Genomic DNA, 23256 nt, shown 5'->3' with positions numbered 1-23256 from the left:
TATTTGTACCTGTTTAGTTTTACAGATGTTCTTGTATATTAAGTTAGCTTCTTGTCTTAGTTCAGGCCATACTACAGGCTGGGTGGCTTAAACAACAGAGGTTTATTACTCACGGTTCTGGAGGCTGACAAGTTCAAGACAAAGGAATTGGCTATTGGGTGTATGGTGAGGGCCCACTTCCTGGTTTATAGAAGGCCTCCTTCTTGCTGTAACCTCACAAAATGGAAAGAGCTCTCTGAGGTCTGTATTTTTAAAGGCAGTCTTATCATTTTAAGGGCACTACCCACAAGGGCTAATCACCTTCCCAAGGTCTCACCTCCAAATATCATCGCATTGGGGATTAGGCTTCAACATTCAGTCCATAGTACTGAGTGCCCGTTACATGTTTAGTGCCAGTCTAGATCCTGTAGGAGAATATAAGACACCATCCCAGTCTTCAAGAGGCTCATGATTTAGTTGGGTACAAAAAAGGTAGCATATCTTTCTATGGACAAAGCCACAAGCTTCTCTTAGGCTCAGGTGTTATTTCTTAGAGAAGTTTAGACCCTGAAAGGACTGGACATACCATTTCACAAGTGCACAGCACTCTGTGGAAATGTGACTCTTTAAAACAGCAATATAAAATAGTAGATAAATAGGTACTGTTGTGGAGCAGAAGTAATTTAGGATTTCAGAGAAGAGAAATATTAATGTGAACTAGAAGGAAGAAGTACTATATATAAGACCTCATTAGGTGGACAAGTAGGGAGATTGTTTCCAGAGGGAAACAGCATGAGCAAAAGCCTAAAAAGTGGCTGTAGTTTTGGGAGGGGAGTATAGAAACTGTCCTGGTTGAATGGATAAAATTAACCCAGGAAACAACAGGTGTTGGCCAAGATGCAGAGAAAGGAAACTCTCTTTTACACTGCTGCAAACTGGTACAGCCACTATAGAAAACAGTATGGAGGTTCCTCAAAAAGTTAAAAATAGAACTACCCTATGACCTAGCAATTGCACTACTAGGTATTTACCCAAAGGATACAAAAATACAGGGACATAAGCCCCTCGATGTTAGTAGCATCATTATCTACATTATCTACAATAACCAAAATATGGTAAGAGTCCAAATGTCCATTGACTGATGAGTGGATAAATATATCCATATAACATATACATATATAATGGAATATTACTCAGCCATTAAAAAGAATGAAATCTTGTCATTCACAACCATGTGGATGGAGCTAGAGGGTATTATGCTAAGCAAAATAAGTCAGAGAAAGACAAATACCATATGATTTCAATTTTATGTGTAATTTATGAAACAAAACAAGTGAACATAGCAGGGGAAGAGAGAGGCAAACCAAGAAAACAGACTCTTAACTATAGAAAATAAACTAATAGCTACTGGAGGGGCAGTGGTTGGGTGGGGATGGTTAAATAGGTGATGGAGATTAAGGAGGGTACCTATTGTGTTAAGCATCAGGTGTTGTATGTAAGTGATTATTCTATACCTGAAATTCTGCACTTGATACTAATATTACACTGTATGTTAACTAAGTGGAATTTAAATAAAAACTTAGAGTGAGGGATCCCTGGGTGGCGCAGCGGTTTGGCGCCTGCCTTTGGCCCAGGGCGCGATCCTGGAGACCCGGAATCGAATCCCACGTCGGGCTCCCGGTGCGTGGAGCCTGCTTCTCCCTCTCCCTGTGTCTCTGCCTCTCTCTCTCTCTCTGTGTGTGTGTGACTATCATAAATAAATAAAAATTAAAAAAAAAAAACTTAGAGTGGGGGAAAGAAACTGACCTGGTTCAGTCCATGTTTATATGGAGGAGAAAAAGAAGTTGGGTTGGATAAGAGGGATGGTGCCAAGTTGCAGAGTTGACTGCAGGCTGGAATATAGAGTCATTGGTTTGGGGAGGTCACTGGAAGTGTTGAGCAATGGAGAGAGGAGATGACTGTGGTCTTTTAGGAATGTTTTGACAGGCATGCTCCTGGTGGTTTGGGAGGAAGGATTAAAGTCCAGAAGGCAATTAGGCTATCTAGCTAGTGCAGTGGCCCACATGTGAAAAGGTTTGGTGACAAATGCAAGGGTAAGAAAGGAACTTATTTAGAGATTCAAAGGACAAGTCAATAGAGCTTTGAGACTGATATTTACTGTTAGGGAAGATCTCTGAGATAGGATTTTGAGCCTAGAAGAACAGAGGCTGGTGCATAAATGGCGAGGTAAAGAAATCGTATGGTGCGTTGCACAAGGTAGGTTTAGTTTGGACAGGTAGAGATAGGTAGGCAGGCATGGAGGTAGATACATAGAAACAGTTTGGAAAATGTTTTAAAATGACTCCTAATTCTACCCTTTTAATATGGTTGCCCTTCATTTTCCTTTGTCTCTATTTTGCACTGTAGCCCTGGTTCCTTTACCTACATATTTACATATCTGAAATCACGAGTGTACATACCATTTTGCATCTTAAAATCTGTCATTAAAATCTATATTTATGTAGTTTTTATAATGATAAATATTATTGACTGTTTCCCCCTTAGTCTTCTGTATCCCCAGTGCTTTCTGAAAGCAGAGACCATTTTAGTGCTGTTCATTCCTAAGCATCTAGAACATAGGAAATGATTAACAAACATTTCATGAAAGCATATTGATCACATAGATTATTGCTTTTCTTGGTAGAAGTTGCTATAATAAGCATGTATAAGTTTTTTTGTTGTTTCTATTAAACCTTATGATAAGTTCCTAGGATGGGGATTGCTGCATGAAAAGACATTGTTTATTTGTAGTTCATCCCAATGGCAATGGCAATGACAAGGATGAGTTTGGAGACAGACATGTGCTGCACTTGAATGAAAAGTCAGTACTTTCTGCTTATAGAACTGAATTCCAGGGTTAAATTTAAGACTCAGGGAGAATTAGACTTTGATGGTCCCAGGTTTGTGTATGCTTCTTATAAGCTGTTCCCTCATCCATTCAGTAATGAAAGAAAAAGCACCTAGGAAGCTATTGTTGTCCTTTACCATTATTTGGAGGAATGAAGGCAGTTTCATCAGAAATCTTTATCGATCATATAATGTCGTAGCTAGATTCCCATTTGGAAAACATTGCTGAAGGTGTATTTAGCCATTTTTGATGTATAGAGTCTTCAGGGAGCTATCAGTTGGGATGGCACTTGGCCATGAGAAAAGTTGACTTACAATGTGTTAAACAAAGTTAGGGATTGATTTTCCTCATGTAATGAGACATCATAGGGTAGGTAGCCTGGGGCTGTTATGATGGTTCAGTGATGTCACTGGAGATTTAAACTCCTGTCTACTAATGTCACCATCTTTGCTTGTGGCTTTCATCCTCTTGGCTGCTGTGACTTCATCCTGTTTCATGCAGGAAAATGGAGGAAAGGCAAGGACAAGAGATTGAAAGGGCTTTTCTGTGGAGCCTATCCCTTTAGAATGCTTTCCCGGAATCCACAGCCAGCAATTCTGCTCTTTTCTCATTAGCTAGAACTACAATTGACCCTTGAACAACACAGATCTGAACTGTTGCAGGTTTTTTCGATTGGTACAATACTGTAAATGTATTTTCTCTTCCTTATGATTTGCTTAACATTTTCTTTTCTCTAGCTTTACTATAAGAATACAGCATATAATACAGTGTATGTGTCCCTCAACTGCTTATGTCATTATTAAGGCTGCTTGTCCACAGTAGGCTATTAGTAGTGAAGTTTTTGAGGAGTCAAAGTTATATATGGATTTTCAAGGGCTTGAGGACACGGGCACCTCTAACCCTCACATTTTTCAAGGGTCAAATGTTTATCAGGTTATCCCTAACTGCTAGGGAGAAGGTTAGCATTTTTAGCTGGGTGTGTTGCTTTCCCTGATAAAAATGATTTGGTTTGTGAGGGAGAAAGAGAAGAAGAATGTTGGCAACCAGCAATATTGGCCACAATCTCCAGGTGACATGCTGACAATGCTTCTAACAGCCTTTTCTTTGAGGTGGTGAGAGGGGAGCATTGATATTTTTTTCATACAAGTAGATGAATAAAAAGATGTGAATTTGTGAGGAGTCCATGAATAGCTACGACTATGATGAATTTATGTCTGTCCATCTGGGTTTTAGTTGAAAAGCAAAATAATGTATCAAGCCAGCCAAATATGGCATTAAACCTTAGGATGCTACAAAGTTCATGTTTAGCAGAGTATGAATTAATATTGAATAGCTTTATCATGGGGCAGACTCTTAGTCAATATAATGAAGGGCTAAGAAACATTCAGGCTAGAGGATTTTGATTAGGGCAATACTTAATAACCATTGTATGGCTCTTAAGAACTTGGGTTTATAAAGCCCAGCTCAAAATAGCCATAACTCTAGGATTATACCCAGTACTTAGAATGTACACTTTTATTTTTCCTGACTCAGAGGTGGGTTTCTTATCTTTAAAGATTTTAATTTATTCATTTGACAGAGAGAACGAGCAGGGGAGGGGCAGAAGGAGAGGAAGAAGCAGACTCCCTGATGTGGGGCTCAGTTCCAGGACTCTGGGATCATGACCTGAACCAAAGGCAGACACTTAGACACTGAGCCACCCAGCCACCCCCCTCAGAGATGTTTTCAGTTACACATACATATACGTGGTACTCTACTCCAGTGGGTTTTTTTTTCTCATATTAAACTTTTGTTTTAATGACTCTCAAAATTCTGTGACAGATTTTTGGTCAAATTGTTTCTTCTAAAAAGTACTGATGTTAAGAACTAATAACTTAAAACTGCCACACGCACACACACACAAAGACAAATGGTCCACAAAACATTTTCCTTTCCTTCTGAAGGTTTTATGATGCATTGTTATTATTAACCAGTCTTTTACTATTAAATGACCAATTGACACATAGTTCTGAGACCAATTCTTCCACTGCAGATTAAGACTGGAGTGACAGGTATTAGGGATAATAATCATTTGGCCTTTGAGTTTTCTGGGCAGACTTGGTGACCTTGCCAGCTCCACCTGCCACCTTGTCCATTGCTTTTTTTAAAAAAAGATTTTATTTATTCATAAGAGACACACACAGAGAGGCAGAGACACAGGCAGAGAGAGAAGCAGGCTCCATGCAGGGACCCCGACGTGGGACTCGATTCCGGGTCTCCAGGATCACGCCCTGGGCTGAAGGTGGCGCTAAACTGCTGAGCCACCCGGGCCGCCCTTGTCCATTGCTTTGATGACACCCACAGCAACTGTCTCATGCCATGAACAGCAAAATGACCCAGAGGAGGATAGTTAGAGAAGCTCTCAACACACACAGGCTTGCCAGGAACCATATCAACAGCAGCATCACCAGATTTCAAGAACTTGGGACCATCTTCCAGCTTTTATCCAGAACAATGACCTATCTTCTCCTTCAGCTCAGCAGACTTGGAAGCAATGTGAGCTGGATGACAATCCAGCACAGGTGCATATCCAGCACTGATTTGGCCTGTGTGGTTCAGGATAATCACCTGAGCTGTGATTCCATTGATAGGTCATTTTTGCTGTCACCTGCCATGTTGCCACAATGAACATCTTTGACAGATACGTTCTTGACATGGAAGTCCACATTGTCCCCAGGAAGGACCTCACTCAAAGCTTCATGGTGCACTTCGACAGACTTCACTTCAGTTGTAGCATTGACTGGAGCAGGGTGACCACCATGCCGCATTTAAGAACACCAGTCTTGACTCTGCCCACAGGGATGGTAACCAATACCACCAATTTTGTAGATGTCCTGGAGAGGCAGACACATGGGCTTATTATTTGGACAAGATGGTGGCAGGATGCAATCCAGAGCTTCAAGCAGTGGGGTTCCACTACAGTTTCATCTTTACAGGTGACTTTCCATCCCTTGAACCAAGACATGTCAGCACTTGGCTCCAGCATGTTGTCACCATTCCAACTAGAAATTGGCACAAATGGTACTGTGTTGGGGTTGTAGCCAGCTTTCTTAATGTAGGTGCTGACTTCCTTAATGATTTCCTCATATCTCTTCTGGCTGTAGGGTGGCTCAGTGGACTCCATTTGGCTAACACCAAAAGTTAGTTGTTTTCACCCAGTGTGTAAGCCAGAAGGGCATGCTCACAGGTCTGCCCATTCTTGGAGATACCTGCCTCAAATTCACCAATACCAGCAGCAACAATCAGGACAGCACAGTCAACCTGAGATGTGTCTGGAATCATGTTTTTGATAAAGTCTGTGTGTCCTGGGGGCATCAATGATGGTCACATACTTGCTGGTCTTGAATTTCCACAGGGAGATATCAGTGGTGATACCACATTCATGTTCAGCTTTCAGTTTAGCCAGACCCAGGCATCCTGGAAAGAGCCCTTTCCCATCTCAGTTGCCTCCTTCTCAAATCTCTCAATAGTTCTTTTGTCGATCCCACCACATTTGTAGATCAGATGACCAGTAGTGGGAGACCAGCCTGAACCTGCATGTTCAGCGATGACCATGTTGATTGAGTCTTTTCCTTTCCCATTTTGGTATAGATTTAGCAGTGGTTTTCACACCTGTGTTCTGGCAGCAAACCCGTTGCAAAAAAACCTCTACTCCAGTGGTTCTTAACTCTTTCTGTGGATGGACAGTACCATCCAACAGAACTTTCTGCAAGGATGAAAGTGTTCTGTTTGCACTGGTCAGTATGGTTTGTGAAGTGCATCTGGCCACTGAGCACTTCAAATGTGGGTAGTATACCTGAGGATCTAAAATTTTAGTTAGGTAGCTACATGTGGCTCAAGGTCACTCTTCCAGACAGTCCAGATTTAGAAGGTAGAATCAACAGGCTGCAGTTATCATGCAGGGAGAGGAGGGTGGTGGTGGTGGTGGGGGTGAAAGAGGAGGAAGAGTTGAGTGTAACCTTCAAGTTTTCTGTCTTCAGAGAGGGAGCAGGTGGTGATGGTTCTGGTATAAGGGACAGAGTGGGGGTGAGTTCATGGTTTTATATGAAGGCCTCAGCCCATGGCACAGCACCTGGCCTGTTGGAGGTACTTAATCCATGATAGATGGCTTTAATAATACTTGGGCAGGATTTATAGTTCCTGTGTTTTATTTGATTAGTACAATATGCAATCTAAAAGGTATCACTGAAAATAGTATTTTCTAACTATTCGATCTTTTCTTCTCTCTCTTTCAATATCAGGTATCAAATTGTAGTAGAAATAATCCAAGCAACTACAATTAGCAGTTTTCCCCAGCTGAAGAGGCACAAAGGTAAGAACCGATTTGTTTTCTTCACATACGTTCTAGAGATTCTGAGTCTGTCCTCAGTCAGTGTGTTAGCAAGTACGAGCATTCTTCTGGCTTATATTTAAATATTTTCATTTTATTAAACTAATAGTATAACAGCAGCATTAGAGAAAGTAAACATAAGTTCATGCTAACAAAAACCTTTGTGTTTCTGTGTTTCTTTAAACTTTATTCATCTGTAGTCATAATTTTTCAAAGACTGAAATCATTGGGTACATAGTGCTGCTGTTTTTAAAGTAAGCATGATTTTACAGTTTTTTTCCTCATTAAAATTTAATTGTAATATTCATTAATATTTCTAACTTGAAACATCTTGATAAAGGACTCCAATTGAATCAATGTTTCATAATCTTCTTAACCTTTCCCTTTAGTTAAGATTTGTGTTGTGAATAACTTCTTTCCTCCTTCTACATTAAAAAAAAAGTTATATTTTCCCCCCCGTTTGGTTCCTTCATTTTTTGTAAAAGATTTTATTTATTTAATTGACAGAAAAAAATAATTGACAGAGCATGCACATGCACACGTAGAGTGGCAGGGAGGAGAAGCAGGCTCCCCACTGAGCAGGGAGCCCAACAGAAGGCTTGATCCCAGGATCCTGGGATCACAACCTGAGCCAAAGGCAGATGCTTAACCAACTGAGCCACCCAGGCACCCCCATCTGTTACTCTTAAATTAAGACTTTTAACCAGGCATGATAATGAGGAATAATTAAGGTGTGAAGCTGCTCTCAACACCCTCATAGTTGGCCTGGAGCTAGCATATATATCCCCCTCTCATATATGAAGTTGAAGGCCATATCATAGTCTAGATTGCAGGTCTTGCTTCTTAGCTGAGAGGCAGTAAACACCCCCTACCCTGTAGACTAGCCTTTCCATGAAAATCTCCAGGCCCATTCAAGTCCCGTCAGAGTGTTAAAAAAAAGGAAGAGTTGGGCTAGAGCCTCAAAATGTATTCCCAGATTTCTAAATGATGTGAAGGCAAGAGGAAGCTTGGCCTGGGGACTATTCCTTGTATCTGAATCACTGACTGAGGTAGGAGCTGGGTATAAAGGAGGTGAAGGTACAGACTAGGGAGAGACACTAATTCTTAATCTCTGCCCAGTAAGGAAGATTGTACAAATTTGTTCATTAAAAAAATGGTCACTCAACACTGATGAGGTGATGATGATACAGGACTGGACAAAACAAAATCTCTGCATTCATCAAGCCCCTAAATGAGATTGGGAGGCAATCAGACAAAGAGCAAATCAAATAAACATTTTAGATGGTGTTATGTACCCTGAAGAAAAACAAAACTGTGAGATATGAGGAAGGGACAGCTGGCTCACTGGAGGGGGAGGAAGATTTGCATTCAGATAGGGCCATTGGAGAAGACCTCACCTACGTGGTGACCTGGGGCTTGATGTAAGGTGACCTGGGGCAAGACCTAGGGGCTTGAGGGTGTTTGTGGAAGGACAGGTGTAAAACTCCAGGACAGAAGCATGCGGAGTTTGCTTGAGTTCCCTGTGTGGCTGGAAAGGGGTGAAATGGGGGAGATCAGAGGTGGCACAGGACCCCATTCTGAAGGGCCTTACTGGTACAGCTGGGACTTTGGCTTTTAGTCAGCATAAGGAAGGAAGTAACTTCAGAGGCTTTTGAGCAAAGGAGGTGTGATCTTATTGATTCCTGCAAGACTGTGGGCTCTGTTCTCTCCTTTTTTCTTACTCTTCCTGCAGAGAAGATGCTTCATTTTAGACATTTTAAAGAGGATATTAGAGAATTCTAGTTGCCACCATTATCTTTCCTCAGTGTTCTTCCTTGTTACGTGAGTTTAGTCAGAGATCCCTTTCCTTATTTGTGGTGTATTAGTTCACTAGGGCTGTGATAACAAAGTAGCACAGACTAAGTGGCTTAGACAATAGAACTTTATTTTCACACAATTCTGGAGCCTGGAAGTCTGAGATCAAGGTGTCCAAGGTGTTGGCAGGGTTGGTCCCTCCTGAGGACTGTGAGTGAGGGGTCTGTTTCAGCTTCTTTCCTTGGCTTATAGTTGGCCTTCTCTCTATGTCTTCATATTGTCTTCCCACTGCCCAGGTCTTTGTCTAAATCTCCTGTTCTTGCAAGGACACCAGTCATATTGGATGAGGGTCCACACTAATGGCCCCATTTTATTTATTTTTTAATTAAAAGTTTTTTTTAGAGATTTATTTATTTACTTCAGAGAAAGTGCATGCATGAGAGAGAGAGGCGGACAGGGAGAGGCCAACTCCCTGGTGAACAAAGAACCCAATGTGGGGCTTGATCACAGGACCCTGAGATCATGCCCTGAGCCCAAGGCAGATGCTTAACTGAACCACCCAGGTGCCCCTAATGTCTCCATTTTAAATTAATCACCTCTGTAAAGACCCCGTCTCTAAGTACAGTCATTCCAAGGTACTGGGGGTTAGGACTTCATGAATTTGAGAATGGGAGGTGAGCTCAGATAAGCCCATATGTTGTTATTAAACATTGTCAGTTACACTTCTTCCTTTCATGCTTCCATTTGCCATTTGAGCTGCTCTCAACTGTCTTGAGTTTCCTGGCCTCCTCCTCCCAAGCATTGGAAAAAAGGCAGACAAGCTGAGCTCACTTGGAGCCTTGGCGCTATTTTGCCTTGGGACAGAAAACAGAGGAGACTGATTTCCTTCTCTGAGGTCACTGGTTAGCAGTGATTATCATCATGTCCACAGAGTATAATACTGAAATGCATTTTAGTCTTCTGGCTTTTTGCAAAGATAAACTGTTAAGATTAGTATTATTACATACTTGGTGTTTAACATTAACATTTAACACAAGAATGTATGCATGTTTTAGGCATATAATGAGAAATTAACTGCTAAGAATGTTTATTAATTTGATGTATTCTGGTTGCATTTTGATTATAACTTAAGTATTTAGATTATATTATATGTATTAGTTTCCTAGGGTTTCCATAGCAAGGTGTACCGCAAACTGGCTGGCTTAAATAAAAAAAGATGCATCTGTCACAGTTCTGGAGGCTAGAAGTCCCAAGTCAAGGTGTCACCAGGGCCATGCTCTCTCTGAATGCTCTAGGGAAGAAGCTCTCCCACTTTGTTCTCTTAGCTCTTGGTATTGTCAGCAGTCCTTGGGCTTGAAGACAGACATGTCACTCCAGTCCCTGCCTCTATCATTACATGGCATTCTCCCTGTGTCAGTGTCTCTTTTTTCTCATAAAGATACCAGTCATATTGGATTAAGGCCCACCTTAATTAAATGAGCTCATCAGGGGCACAAAGGTGAGTGTCTGCCTTTGGCTCAGGTCTTTATCCCAAGGTCCTGGGATCAAGTCCTGCATTGGGGACTTGCGGAGCCTGCTTTTCCCTCTGCCTGTCTCTGTGTCTCTCATGAATAAATAACTAAAATCTTTAAAAAAATAAAAATAAAATGAGCTCATCTAAACTTGAGTACATCTGCCAACACCCTATTTCCAAATAAGGCCACATTCACAGGTACCAGGGCTTAGGACTTCCAACATATCTTTTGGGGGGACACAATTCAGCCCACAGCAGCATAACTGACATGTTCAAGATAGCATTGTAGTGACTTTTTTGTGAAAATGCTAGAAACTTTTATTTTCCATAAGCTCTCTGGCCACATTAAGGTTTGCTGCACTACTCCTCTTTTGAGTTAATTCTGGTACCAGTAGTTAGCTTTTCTAAAGTAGTCTCTTTGGGCACCTGAGTGGCTCAGTTGGTGGAGCATCTTGGACTCTTGATTTCAGTTCAGTCATGATCTCAGGGTCATGAGATAGAGCCCCCCATCAGGATCCATGCTCAGCAGGGAGTTTGCTTGAGATTCTCTCTCTCCTTCTCCCTCTGCCCACCCCCCTTTCTTTCTCTCTCTCTCCCTCTCCCTAAAATACATCTTAAAAAAATAGTCTCTTTTAAGTTTATAATAGGGCTCAAAGAAATAAAATCTCAGCAGAAAGTAGGATAGCTGAAACCATTAGGTGATTTTAGCCACAGTGTGTCTTCATGTCCACAACAGAGAGGTTCCATGGAATCAGCACTCTGGCAAAATGTGTGAGTCTGTATAAGAATGAAGGAAAGCATAGTAGGGGGAGGAGAGAGGTAAATTGGATTTCATCAAAAGTTAAAAACTTGTATGTATTATAAGAAAGTAAAGACTGAATGGGAGAATATATTTTCAAATCATATATCTGATTGTATCCAGAATCCAGAATATGTAAGGAACTCCTACAACTCAGTGATCAAAAGACCATGCAATTGAAAAATGGGCCAAGGATTTGCATAGACGTCTCCTCAAAGAACATATTCAAATGGCGAATAAGCACATGAAAATATGCCCTCCACCATTCGATACTAGGGAAATGCAAATTAAAGCCAATGGGAGATACCAGTTTACACCCACTAGAGTGACTAACATAAAAAACTGATAATATGTGTTGGTAAGTATGTGGAGAAATTAGAACTTGTATATGCTGCTGGAGGAGATGAAGACAGTCTGGTAGGTCTCCAAAATGTTAAACATAGAATTACCAGGAGACCTAGGGTTTCCACTCCTAAGTACATACCTAAGAGAAATGAAAACCTGCATCCACAATGCTTGAATGTTTATAGTAGCATTATTTATAATAGCCCAAAAGTAGAAACAACTCAAATGGCCATGAACAAAAAGGTGGTAATATCTGTACAATGAAATATCATTCAGCAATAAAAAGGAATTGATTCAGGGATGCCTGGGTGGCTCAGCGGTTGAGCATCTGCCTTTGGTCCCGGGCATGATCCCGGGATCCAGTGAGTCCCACTTCAGGCTCCTTGCATGGAGCCTGCTTCTCCCTCAGCCTATGTCTCTGCCTCTCTCTCTCTCTCTCTCACTGTGTCTCTCATGAATAAATAAATAAATATCTTTTAAAAAAGGAATTGATTCATAAAATACATCGAAAAGTATTAATACCTGCTACAGCATAGATGAACCTTGAAAACATTATGGTAAGTGCAAGAAGCCAGTTTAAAAGGCCACATACTCTGTGATTCCCTTTATATGAAATGCTCAAAACAGGGAGATCTATACTGACAAAGTAGATTATTGGTCACCTGGGCCATCAGCATAGAATGAGATGAGTTGGCATGGGAAATGAGTACAGGTTGGAGTCCAAGGGCTAGTGGGCACAAGTTTTCTGTTGGGAGTGATGTAAATGTTCTTCTACATTTTGATTGTGGTGATGGTTGTACAACGCTGAATATCCTAAAACCATTGAATTGTATGGGGTAGATGGGTGAAGTTTATAGTGTGTGAATTGTATCTTAGTAAAGCTATTTTTTAAAAAAGGAATGAGAAGGTAGGGACTAAAAATTCAGCTCATGGCAAAACTAGTTTAAGTGTAATGGATAAAGAAGATGTGGTTTATGTACACAATGGAATATTACTCAGCCATTAGAAACGACAAATACCCACCATTTGCTTCAACGTGGATGGAACTGGAGGGTATTATGCTGAGTGAAGTAAGTCAATCGGAGAAGGACAAACAGTGTATGTTCTCATTCATTTGGGGAATATGAATAATAGTGAAGGGGAATATAAGGGAAGGGAGAAGAAATGTGTGGGAGATATCAGAAAGGGAGACAGAACATAAAGACTTCTAACTCTGGGAAATGAACTAGGGGTGGTGGAAGGGGAGGAGGGCGGGGGGTGGGGGTGAATGGGTGACGGGCACGGAGGGGGACACTTGACGGGATGAGCACTGGGTGTTATTCTGTATGTTGGTAAATTGAACACCAATAAAAAATAATTTATTAAAAAAAAAACTAGTTTAAGTGTGTGGCTGCCATGCTAGACACTACAGGAAGTAATCAGGAATTTCTGGGAATTTTTAGCATTACTCAGTAACTGAATGAAGCTGCATGTTCAAGTGTCTAGGCTGGTCTCTGGCAGGTAAGTGCTTAATAAAATTGAACCCAAATAATAAGTAAAGTTTTATATTTTTAAAAAAGATTTTCATTAATTTGACAGGGGGTAGGGAGAGAGAGGGAGAGAGCAAGCACAAGCCAGGGGGAGCAACAGAGAGAGAGAGAAGGCTCCCGGCTGAGCTGGGAGACCAATGTGGAGCTCGATCCCAGGACCCTGGGATCATGACCTGAGCTAAATGCAGATGCTTACCCACTGAACCACCCAGGCACCACATAAAGTCTTATTTTATAAGAGCACTTTGATCAAATATAGTTCTTTTTTTTAATTTAAATTCAATTTGCTAACATATAATTTAATACCCAGTGCTCATCATATACATGCCCTCCTTAAGTTACCCCCCCTCACTCACTTCCCCTTCTGCACCTGTTTGTTATTTTTTTCCCAGAGTTAGGAGTCTCTCATGGTTTTCTTTCTAATTTTTTCCCCACTCAGTTCCCTCCCTTCCCCATACTCCTCTGCACTATTTCTTATATTGCACATATGAGTGAAACCATATGATAATTGTATTTCTTTGATGGACTTATTTCACTCAGCATAGTACCCTTAAATTCCATCCACATTGATATAAATGGTAGATATTCATCCTTTCTGATGGCTGAGTACTATTCCATTTTATATGTAAAGCACATCTTTATCCATTCATCTGTTGAAGGACATCGTGGCTCCCTCCACAGTTTGGCTATTGTGGACTTTGCTGCTATGAACATTGGGGTGCAGGTGTCCTGTCATTTCACTACATCTCTATCTTTGGGGTAAATATACCTAGTAGTGCAATTGCTGGGTCATAGGGTAGCTCTGTTTTTAACTTCTTGAGGAACGAACACACACCCTTTTCCAGAGTGGCTGTACCAGCTTGCATTCCTACCCACAGTGTAAGAGGGTTCCTCTTTCTCCACATTCTCACCAATATTTGTTGTTTCTTATTTTGTTAATTTTAGCCATTCTCACCAGTGAAAGTGTATCTCATTGAGGTTTTGATTTGTATTTCCCTGATGACAAATGATGTGGAGCATTTTTTCATGTGTCTGGTGGCCATTTGTATGTTTTCTTTGGAGAAACGTCTTTTCATGTCTTCTGCCTATTTCTTGACTAGATTGTTGTTTTTTGGGTGTTGAGTTTGATGAGTTGTTTATAGATCTTGGATACTAGTCCTTTATCTGACATGCCATTTGCAAATATCTTCTCCCATTCTGTGGGTTGCCTTTTAGTTTTGTTGACTGTTTCCTTTGCTGTGCAGAAGCTTTTTATCTTGATGAAGTCCCGGTAGTTCATTTTTGCTTTTGTTTCCTTTGCCTTTATAGACATGTCTTTCAAGAAGCTGCTGTGGCCAAGTTCAAAAAGGTTGTTGCCTGTCTTCTCCCCTAGGGTTTTGATGGATTCCTGTCTCACATTTAGATCTTTCATCCATTTTGAATTTATCTTTGTGTATGGTCTAAGAGAGGTGGTCCAGTTTCATTCTTCTGTGTGTGGCTGTCCAATTTTCCCAACACCCATTTATTGAAGAGATTGTCTTTTTTTCTATTGGATATTCTTTCCTGCTTTGTTGAAAATTAGTTGACTATAGAGTTGAGAGTTCATTTCTGGATTTTCTATTTTGTTACATTTATCTGTGTGTCTGTTTTTGTGCTAGTACCATACTGTCTAGATGATCACAGCTTTGTAATAATAGAGCTTGACCTCAGGTTTTGTGATGCCTCTAGCATTGGTTTTCTTTTTCAACGTATCTTTGGCTATTTGGGGTCTTTTTTGGTTCCATAGAAATCTTAGGATTACTTGTTCCAATTCTTCGAAGAAAGTCCATGGTATTTTGATAGGGATTGCACTGAATGTATAAATTGCTCTAGGTAGCATATACATTTTCACAATATTTGTTCTTCTAATCCATGAACATGAAATATTTTTCCATTTCTTTGTGTGTTCCTACAATTTCTTTTATGAGTATTCCACTGTTTTCTGAGTACAGATCTTTTCCCTCTTTGGTTAGGTTTATTCCTAGGTATCTTAGAAGTTTTGGTGCAGTTGCAAATGGGATCGATTCCTTAAATTCTCTTTCTTTAGTCTCATTGTTAGTGTATAGAAATGCAACTTATTTCTGTGCATTGACTTTATATCCTGTCACATTGCTGAATTGCTGTATGAGTTCTAGCAATTTTGGAATGGAGTCTTTGGGTTCTCCACATGTCATCTGCGAAGAGTGAGAGTTTGACTTCTTTTTTGCCAACTTGTTCTTTTTTTTCTCTGATGGCTGAGGGTAGGACTTCTAGTACTGTGTTGAACAACAGTGGTGAGAGTGGGCATCCCTTTCGTGTTCCTGACCTTAGGGGAAAGGCTGTCTCAGTTTTTCACATTGAGAATGATATTCACTGTGGGCTTTTTCGTAGATGGCTTTTGTGATATTGAGGTATGTTCCCTCTGTCCCTGCACTTTGAGAGTTTTAATCAAGAAAAGATGCTGTATTTTGTCAAATGCTTTCTGTATATCAATTGAGAGGATCGGGGATCCCTGGGTGGCGCAGCGGTTTGGCGCCTGCCTTTGGCCCAGGGCGCGATCTTTGGCCCAGGGCGCGATCCTGGAGACCCGGGATCGAGTCCCACGTCAGGCTCCCGGTGCATGGAGCCTGCTTCTCCCTCTGCCTGTGTCTCTGCCTCTCTCTCTCTCTCATTCTATGTGACTATCATAAATGAATAAAAATTTAAAAAAAAAATTGAGAGGATCATATGGTCCTTGTCTCTTATTAATGTGATCTATCATATCGATTGATTTATGAATGTTGAACCACCCTTGCATCCCAGGGATAAATCCCACTTAGTTGTGGTGAATAATTTTTTTAACGTACTGTTGGATCCTCTTGGCTAGTAGCGTCCTGGTGAATATTTTGACATCCATGTTAATCAGGAATACAGGTCTGTAATTCTCCTTTTTGTTGGGGTCTTTGTCTGGTTTTGGGATCAAAGTAATGCTGGCCTCATAGAATGAGTTTGGAGGTTTTCATTTCTATTTTGATCAGATGTATTTCTGTTTAAGTTTATTCTAAGTTCTAATTGGATAGTTATGGTTTATCTGGTTTCACGTTAAGCCAGAGAATCTCTTCCTTTCTCAAAGTCTAGGACTCTGCTTCTTGTGTATGCAAAACTAGCCTGAGACAACTTTATAGGCTGAGTTTGGGAGAAGTGATCTCCGTACGAGGGACATTTCACGTTGGTCTCAGAGGACAGAATGTATACCGGAGAACTTAGTGGGGAGAACCAACTTTGATATTGCTTCACAAAGCAAATTTTTACACTTATGTACCCGCATGTAGCATATAAATGGTGAAGTCAGTGTGACCAAAACAAAGATTTTTATAATTAATTTTTCAGTTTATATTCTGTATATCCCTAGAGTGTTTTGGTAGAATATTTACATTATATTTTTATGGGCTAATTCTACTAAAAAAGAGTGCTCAATATTTTTATAAGTTACTTGAATTATTACATTTTCTAAATCATAAAAAAATTAATTTTTGATTATATAATTAAACATTTTCTTCCTAATTTTATTCAGGTTATGGTAAACGACATGGTTAATAATTCAAGTCTATTTATGTTTGTATTTTTATAATACAACATTTCAGTGTTAGTGCCACTGGACATTATAGCCCTAGCATGATTAGAGAAACCATATAATGCACAAATGAAAGTTGAAATGAAAAATGAAAGTTGATTATATATGAAATATTTTTTAAAGATTTTATTTATTAATTTTGAGAGAGAGAGAGCATGCGCCCAGGCAGGGGAAGGAGCAGAGAGAGAAAGAAAGAGAGAGAGAGAATTTCAAGCAGACTCCATACTGAGCTCTGAGCCTGACTTGGGCCTCAATCCCACGACCTCAAGATCATGATCTGAGCCAAAACCAAGAGCCAGATGCTCAACCTACCGAGCCACCCAGGAGCCCCTATTTATGAAATCTTTAAAAAGTATTTTTGGAATATTCCGACAAGGAGGGTGATGCAATGTCTGGGAATGAGGTATTCTAGTTTGGGACCCAGATAATTGCAGTACAGGGATAGGATTGGTAAGGAAGATTATGAAGGAACAATAGCCTACGTGGTGACTGATTGGATATGAGGAAGAATCAGATAGATGGGACATTATCATGCTAGTACAACCTGCTGACTTTACACACGGGGAAACAGCTATCTGGAGAAGTTGGAGATCTAACTTTACTCTGCAGCTGTTTCTATACCGTCCCATTGCCTCAGGTTGGTGAGGTGTCAGGGTAGAGGAGAAACAGTACTAGGGCAGCAGTTAGGAGACCTTGTTCAAGTGAGCTTCTGTTGCTAGCTTCCTGATGAAACTTCAACACATCCTTCTATTCCTCTAGGACTTCATTGTTTCCGTCTTTAGATTGAGTGCTCTCAGATGGTCGTTCAGGGTTTCTCAGTGAAGACATTGAAAGAGGGAATGTGTATAGTGGACTGGTCTTGGATGTTCTGGATTTGCAGGACAGGAGGATAGAAAAGTACCTGTTTGGTTGACTTCACTTAGCATCAGTGAGAGAAAGACTAATATCATGATTTCACTCATATGTGGAATTTAAGAAACAAAACAGATGAACATAGGGGAAGGGAAAAAAAGTAAAATAAGAAGAAACCAGAGAGGGAGACAAACCATGTGACTCTTAACTCTAGGGAACAAATTGAGGGTCACTGGAGGGGAGAGTGGGGAAACGGGGTAACTGGGTGATTGGCATTAAAGGAGGGCATGTGAGCACTGGGTGTTAAATGCAAGGAATGAGTCCTTGACCTCTACCACTGAAGCCAATGATATGTTAATTAATTGATTTTAAGTAAATAAAAAAATAAAAAGTACCCGGTTGACATTTCTAAACCAGGATTCATGCTGTGGAGAAAGAATGCAACCCTGCAGAGAAATATTTGCATGTTACAGTGTGGAGATAATAATCTTCTATTTATGCTGTCTCCAAGTCAAGTATATTTGCTGAACTGATGCTATGTTCTCCATTATTGGAGAACAATGTATACCAGTCTGAAGTGACTTCTTCTAACTCATAATATCATCTGCTGTCTCACTGTAGGTGGCTTCCATTTTAAATAATTAGGTTGTTAAATTTAAGTGCTCATACTTTTTTATAAAAGAGGAAGATCAAATTTAGCATTCCCCATTGTCCTTACTTTTTCTTTTAATTGAATATTCAGTAACATATATTGAGTCTTACAGAAGTAGTTATTTGTGAGATTTGGGGTTTTGATGTGTGGCTGGCAAATAAAAGGTGACTTTAAAAATTAGTTCTAGATAGCTACTATATCCTTCCTCAAATGGATTTTTTTTCAAACAAATGTGTCTGTTTATTTTTCTCCCTGTAAAAGTCATCAAGGAAAGTTAAGTTTTTATCATTAAAGGCTCCCCCAAACACAAATGTTGAGTTGTTTTTAGAGATCTCTGAATTTTAGGCATAGTGTGTTCTAGTGAAAATACTCTTTAGGCAAAGAATCAGGGAAAAGCCTCTTTATTTTAAATAGTCTTGCTACAAGCCCCACCTGTCTGCATTGGTTTCCTTAAACCTAGAAAATCAGGCTGTGCTCATTTATCTCAGAGTGACCATGTAGCAGCGCTACCTACCAGGTTGTGTTGTGCGATTATAAGCACTTTCATTTCCAGCACTGCTTCTCTTTATTTCCACATTATTTTTGTGAGTGGGAAACTGAAGAAGTTTTTAAAAAGAATGAACAGATGGAAGATCCTCAGAATATTTTAGGATTCAACCTAGAGATGGGGACTTTATTTATGAATGTAGTGATATATATGTACTATAAATATAGTTTTGTTGTTACATATAAAGATGTTTCTGGCAAGTAGTTTTTTTTTTTTTTTTTAAGATTTACTTATTTTAGAGAGAGAGAGAGCATGAGTGGGAGGGGTAGAGGGAGCAAGAATCTCAAGCAGATGTCACGCTGAGCATGGAGCTCAACACAGGGCTCCATCTCATGATCCTGAGATCATGACCTGAGCCAAAACCAAGAGTCAGACACCCAATCGACTTGCCACCCAGGTGCACTGTCCCCTTTTTAAAAATTTATTTATTTGAGAGAGAGAGAGAGAGAGCAAGCAAGCCAGGGGGAGGGCAGAGGGAGAGAGAGAATCCTGAAGCAGACTCTCTATTGACCATGAGGCCTGACTCAGAGATTGATCCCAAGATTCCAAGATCTATGACCTGAGTTGAAATCAAGAGGTGGCTGCTTAACCAACTGAGCCACCAGGTGCCCCAAGTCTTTTTCAGTCAAAGTCATTGACAACTAAGAAATGTTATACAATCGTGAAAATAGTAGATTTAAGAAAAAATGTATATAACAGGTTGGGAGAAATTACCTAAGTGTGTGCCCTCTGAGACCTTAGAGAACAACCAGTTAACTCAGGATGACAGAGGAGGGCCTGGGGATATTCAGGAAAGGTTAAAATAAGGCTTTTTGAGGCTTCAGCAAACTGTAGCAAATCCCCATAAAACTCTTCATGTGTTTTAGATTCACTGTAGATTAATGTATCATAAATGAGGGAACAAATTACTCTCCCTAACAAGGCAGAAATTTTAATTTGATTTTTGATGGCTTTTTGGGGGTGAGATTTTTATCTTTTCAAGAAATAAGATATCAGATAATTTTTGACATCTTTACAGAATTTCAGTGGTTTATTTTTTTCCTTTTTAAAAAGTTTAAATTCAATTTTTTAAATTAAAGAAATTTAATTTTTTTTTAATTTTTAAAATTCAATTAATATAAAGTATATTATTATTTTCAGAGGTAGAGTTCAGTGATTCATCAGTTGTATGTAACACCCAGTGCTCATTACATCACATAACTTCCTTAATGCCCATCGCCCACTTAACCCATCTCCCCCACACCTCTCCCCTCCAACAACCCTCAGTTTGTTTCCTATGATTAGAACTAAAGTGGTTTAATTGCCGATACGATTCTAGAGGAAATATAGTCCTAGAAAAAAAATCACATTATCAAACTCGTCTCCTTGTCTTACGAGTAAGAGAATTAGGTATAATTAGGGGAAAAGGTCTTAGAGAAAACTTATAAATACTAAACAGTTTGAAACAATTAGTTTTAGGAGGTTTAGTTCTCAAAACTTTCTTGCCTCTGACCTTATTTTATCATTCCTCTTGTCCAAATATATTGATTAAGACCTGAATTTTAACCACTGATAGCCTCAGCTGCTGTTGGTCATGAAATTTGGGAGGTTTAGTCAAATTCATCTAACTAATTTCAGTGAACTTTTTTTCATTCTTCATCTTCTTTGACCATTCGGTTTACTTGACATTGTTGACTATCCTGGCTAACATTCTGGCTCATTCGTGTTTGTTTTTCTGCTTGCTTATTCTTTTCTGTTCAGCCTTTCAATGATGGAGTTCCTCAGATTTTGTTTCTAACTTTCTCATACCTATGTGATCCAATATAAGAGCTATTAATCACATATGGCTATTTAAATTTAAATTAATTAAAGGTAAATAGAAATTTAAAAGTGAGTTCTTCAGTCATATCAGCCACATTTCAGTTGTTCAGCAACCATATGTGCCCACCATATTGGATAGCACAGAATGAACATTTCCATCACCATGGAAGGTTTTTTTAAGGTAGCGCTGCCTCTGTCCTTTCCCTGGCTAGTTTTCTCTTCCCCTTATCTGTATGCTGATAAGTCTCCAAATTTTTATCTACAGAACCTCTATGCTCTACTTTTTATTTACTGCTGTTACTTAGTGTTGTGTGTGTGTGTGTGTGTGTTTTAAATATTTTCTTTATTCATGAGAGACACAGAGAGGCACAGACACAGGCAAAGGGAGAAGCAGGCTCCATGCAGGGAGCCCGATGTGGGACTCGATCCCGGGACCCCAGGATCACACCCCGGGCCTAAGGCAGGCGCTAAACCACTGAGCCACCTGGGCTGCCCTTACTCAGTATTTTTATTTGAATATCATAAAGGGACCTCCAAGTGAAAATGTCCAAATCATAGTACCACATAACTGATCACACTCTGTTTCTTAATCTGTTGAATAGGATCATCATCCATTCAAATGTCGTAAACTAGGAGTCATTTCTGTTCATTCCTTCTACATCATGTACTATATTTAGTCCATTATTGTCACACAGATTGACCTCCTAAATACATCTCAACTCGTTCTTTCTCTACATGACCATCTTCTACTACCAGTCTCTTGACCTATGGTATAGCTCCTTCACTGAAGGAGTTCAGTCTACTCCTGCCCCTATATTTTTCATACTGAAGTCACAATGATTAAAAAAATACAGATGTGCAGATGTCATCATGTTGTCTCCATGCTTAAAACCCTTCATTGTCTTCCCATTGTTCTTAGACATGAAACCTACAAGGTCCTGCTTACTCTGGCCTCTGTTTCTGTCTTCAGCTTCATCTCTTGCCATTCTACTCCTTTTTTCCACACTAATATTTCTTTTTCCTCAACTCACTGTGATTCATCCTGCCTCATATTCCTTGCCCATTTTGCTGCTGCTTCTTAGAATGCTAACCTACTCTCAATCTCACTCTAGGTAATTCCTACTTATCTTTATATTTTATTTCAAATGTCTCTTCTTTTATCACAACCCCACTTCCCCTGATTCTGAGTGGCTGAGAAAGTTCTTGAGTTTTTAGGACCCCTCATATCAGTAGAGGATAATATACTCTGGAGGAAGTCTTAATCACCAGAAGTAGGTCTTTAGTCATTCAACACTTTTTGGAGTGCCATTATATGTTAGGTATAGCTGTACAGTGAAAAAAAACAAAAACAAAAACAAAAACAAAAACCTGTCTCTGACCTTAAGGAGATCATAGTTTAACAAGAAGACAGGGAGACACCCCTACCAAATTCTAATATAGTTTGAAAATGTAGTGAGAGTTGCATGTTTATGATTTAGTAGTGGAACAGATGTGTGGAGCACTCACCTCTACCCAGAACAGAGGTCAAGAAAGACTTTTTCTTCAGAGTAGCAGAGTTGAGTTGGAAAGATTGAATGGCCCTCATTTCCTTCTGGGCTTATCAGGTGGATATGGATAGATGGTACCACATGTCCACAAAGAAGATAGCTGTGGAATGGCCTCCTGTGTATAGCTGTCAGGTGAGGCACTGTGCTGGTGCCTGGCATGTAATGAAAAGATAAAGTTTGATAGGAAGACAGGGGCTGGTACTACAGAGACTTATAAGCTATCCTAAGAACTTTGGATTTAATTCTGTAGAGCAGAGGTTTTCAAACTATAGTGTGCATCATGATCACCTGGAGGGCTTGTTACAATGCAGATTCCTAGACCCTGCCCCAAAGTTTCTGATTCTGTAGATCTGGAGTGGGCCCCCTAAGACTTTGCATTACTTACAGGTTCCCCGGCAATGCTGATGCTACTCATCCAGGAACCACACTTTGAGAGCTACTATTATATATAGTGAAGAGCCATTAATGTATTAGTGTTTGTATTTTAGTAGCCAACTCCTTTGCTTTTTATTTACAATTCGAACAGCCAGAGTAGTTGAGCCATAGTCTATTGAAATAAGCTGACTGCTATGGTCTGAACGTTCATGTCTCCCGAAATTCTTACATTGAAATCCTAACACCTAAACAGGATGGTATTGGGTGGTGAGGCCTTTGGAAGGTACTTAAGTCATGAGAGTGGAGCTCTCATGAATGGGACTAGTGCTTTTATCAAAGAGGCTCCAGAGAGATCCCTACCTGCATCTAGCATGTAGACATGGCAAAAAGGTGGCCATCTGCACCATGGAAGAGGGCTTTCACCAGAACCTGATCATGCTGGCACCCTAATCTTGAATTTCCAGTCTCCAGGACTATGAGAAATGAATTCCTGTTGTTTATAGCCACCCAGTCTGTGGTAATAGGCATCGGAGTGAACTAAGACACTGGCCAAGAATTCATAGGAATTCTAAGTATGTACTGGGACATAGGCTAAATTGTCCCTGTGGTTTGGTGGGAATAAGTCCAGTATTTTAGCTCCCTTTTTAAAGCCTTCCTT

At 40.0% G+C, this 23256-nt stretch overlaps 1 protein-coding gene across 1 annotated transcript in view; it reads left to right on the top strand.

Moving 5' to 3' along the window:
* SNX25 (sorting nexin 25) overlaps positions 1–23256 on the top strand; it is a 135389-nt gene that overhangs the window by 61432 nt on the left and 50701 nt on the right. Inside the window, 1 exon segment of the mRNA XM_055315707.1 lies at positions 7147–7217. Within this exon segment, the coding sequence (XP_055171682.1) occupies positions 7147–7217 (71 nt within the window).

Source organism: Nyctereutes procyonoides, unplaced genomic scaffold (genome assembly GCF_905146905.1).
Source record: "Nyctereutes procyonoides isolate TBG_1078 unplaced genomic scaffold, NYPRO_anot_genome, whole genome shotgun sequence".
Lineage (NCBI taxonomy): Eukaryota > Metazoa > Chordata > Mammalia > Carnivora > Canidae > Nyctereutes > Nyctereutes procyonoides.
This window is presented reverse-complemented; position numbering and strand designations above follow the sequence as displayed.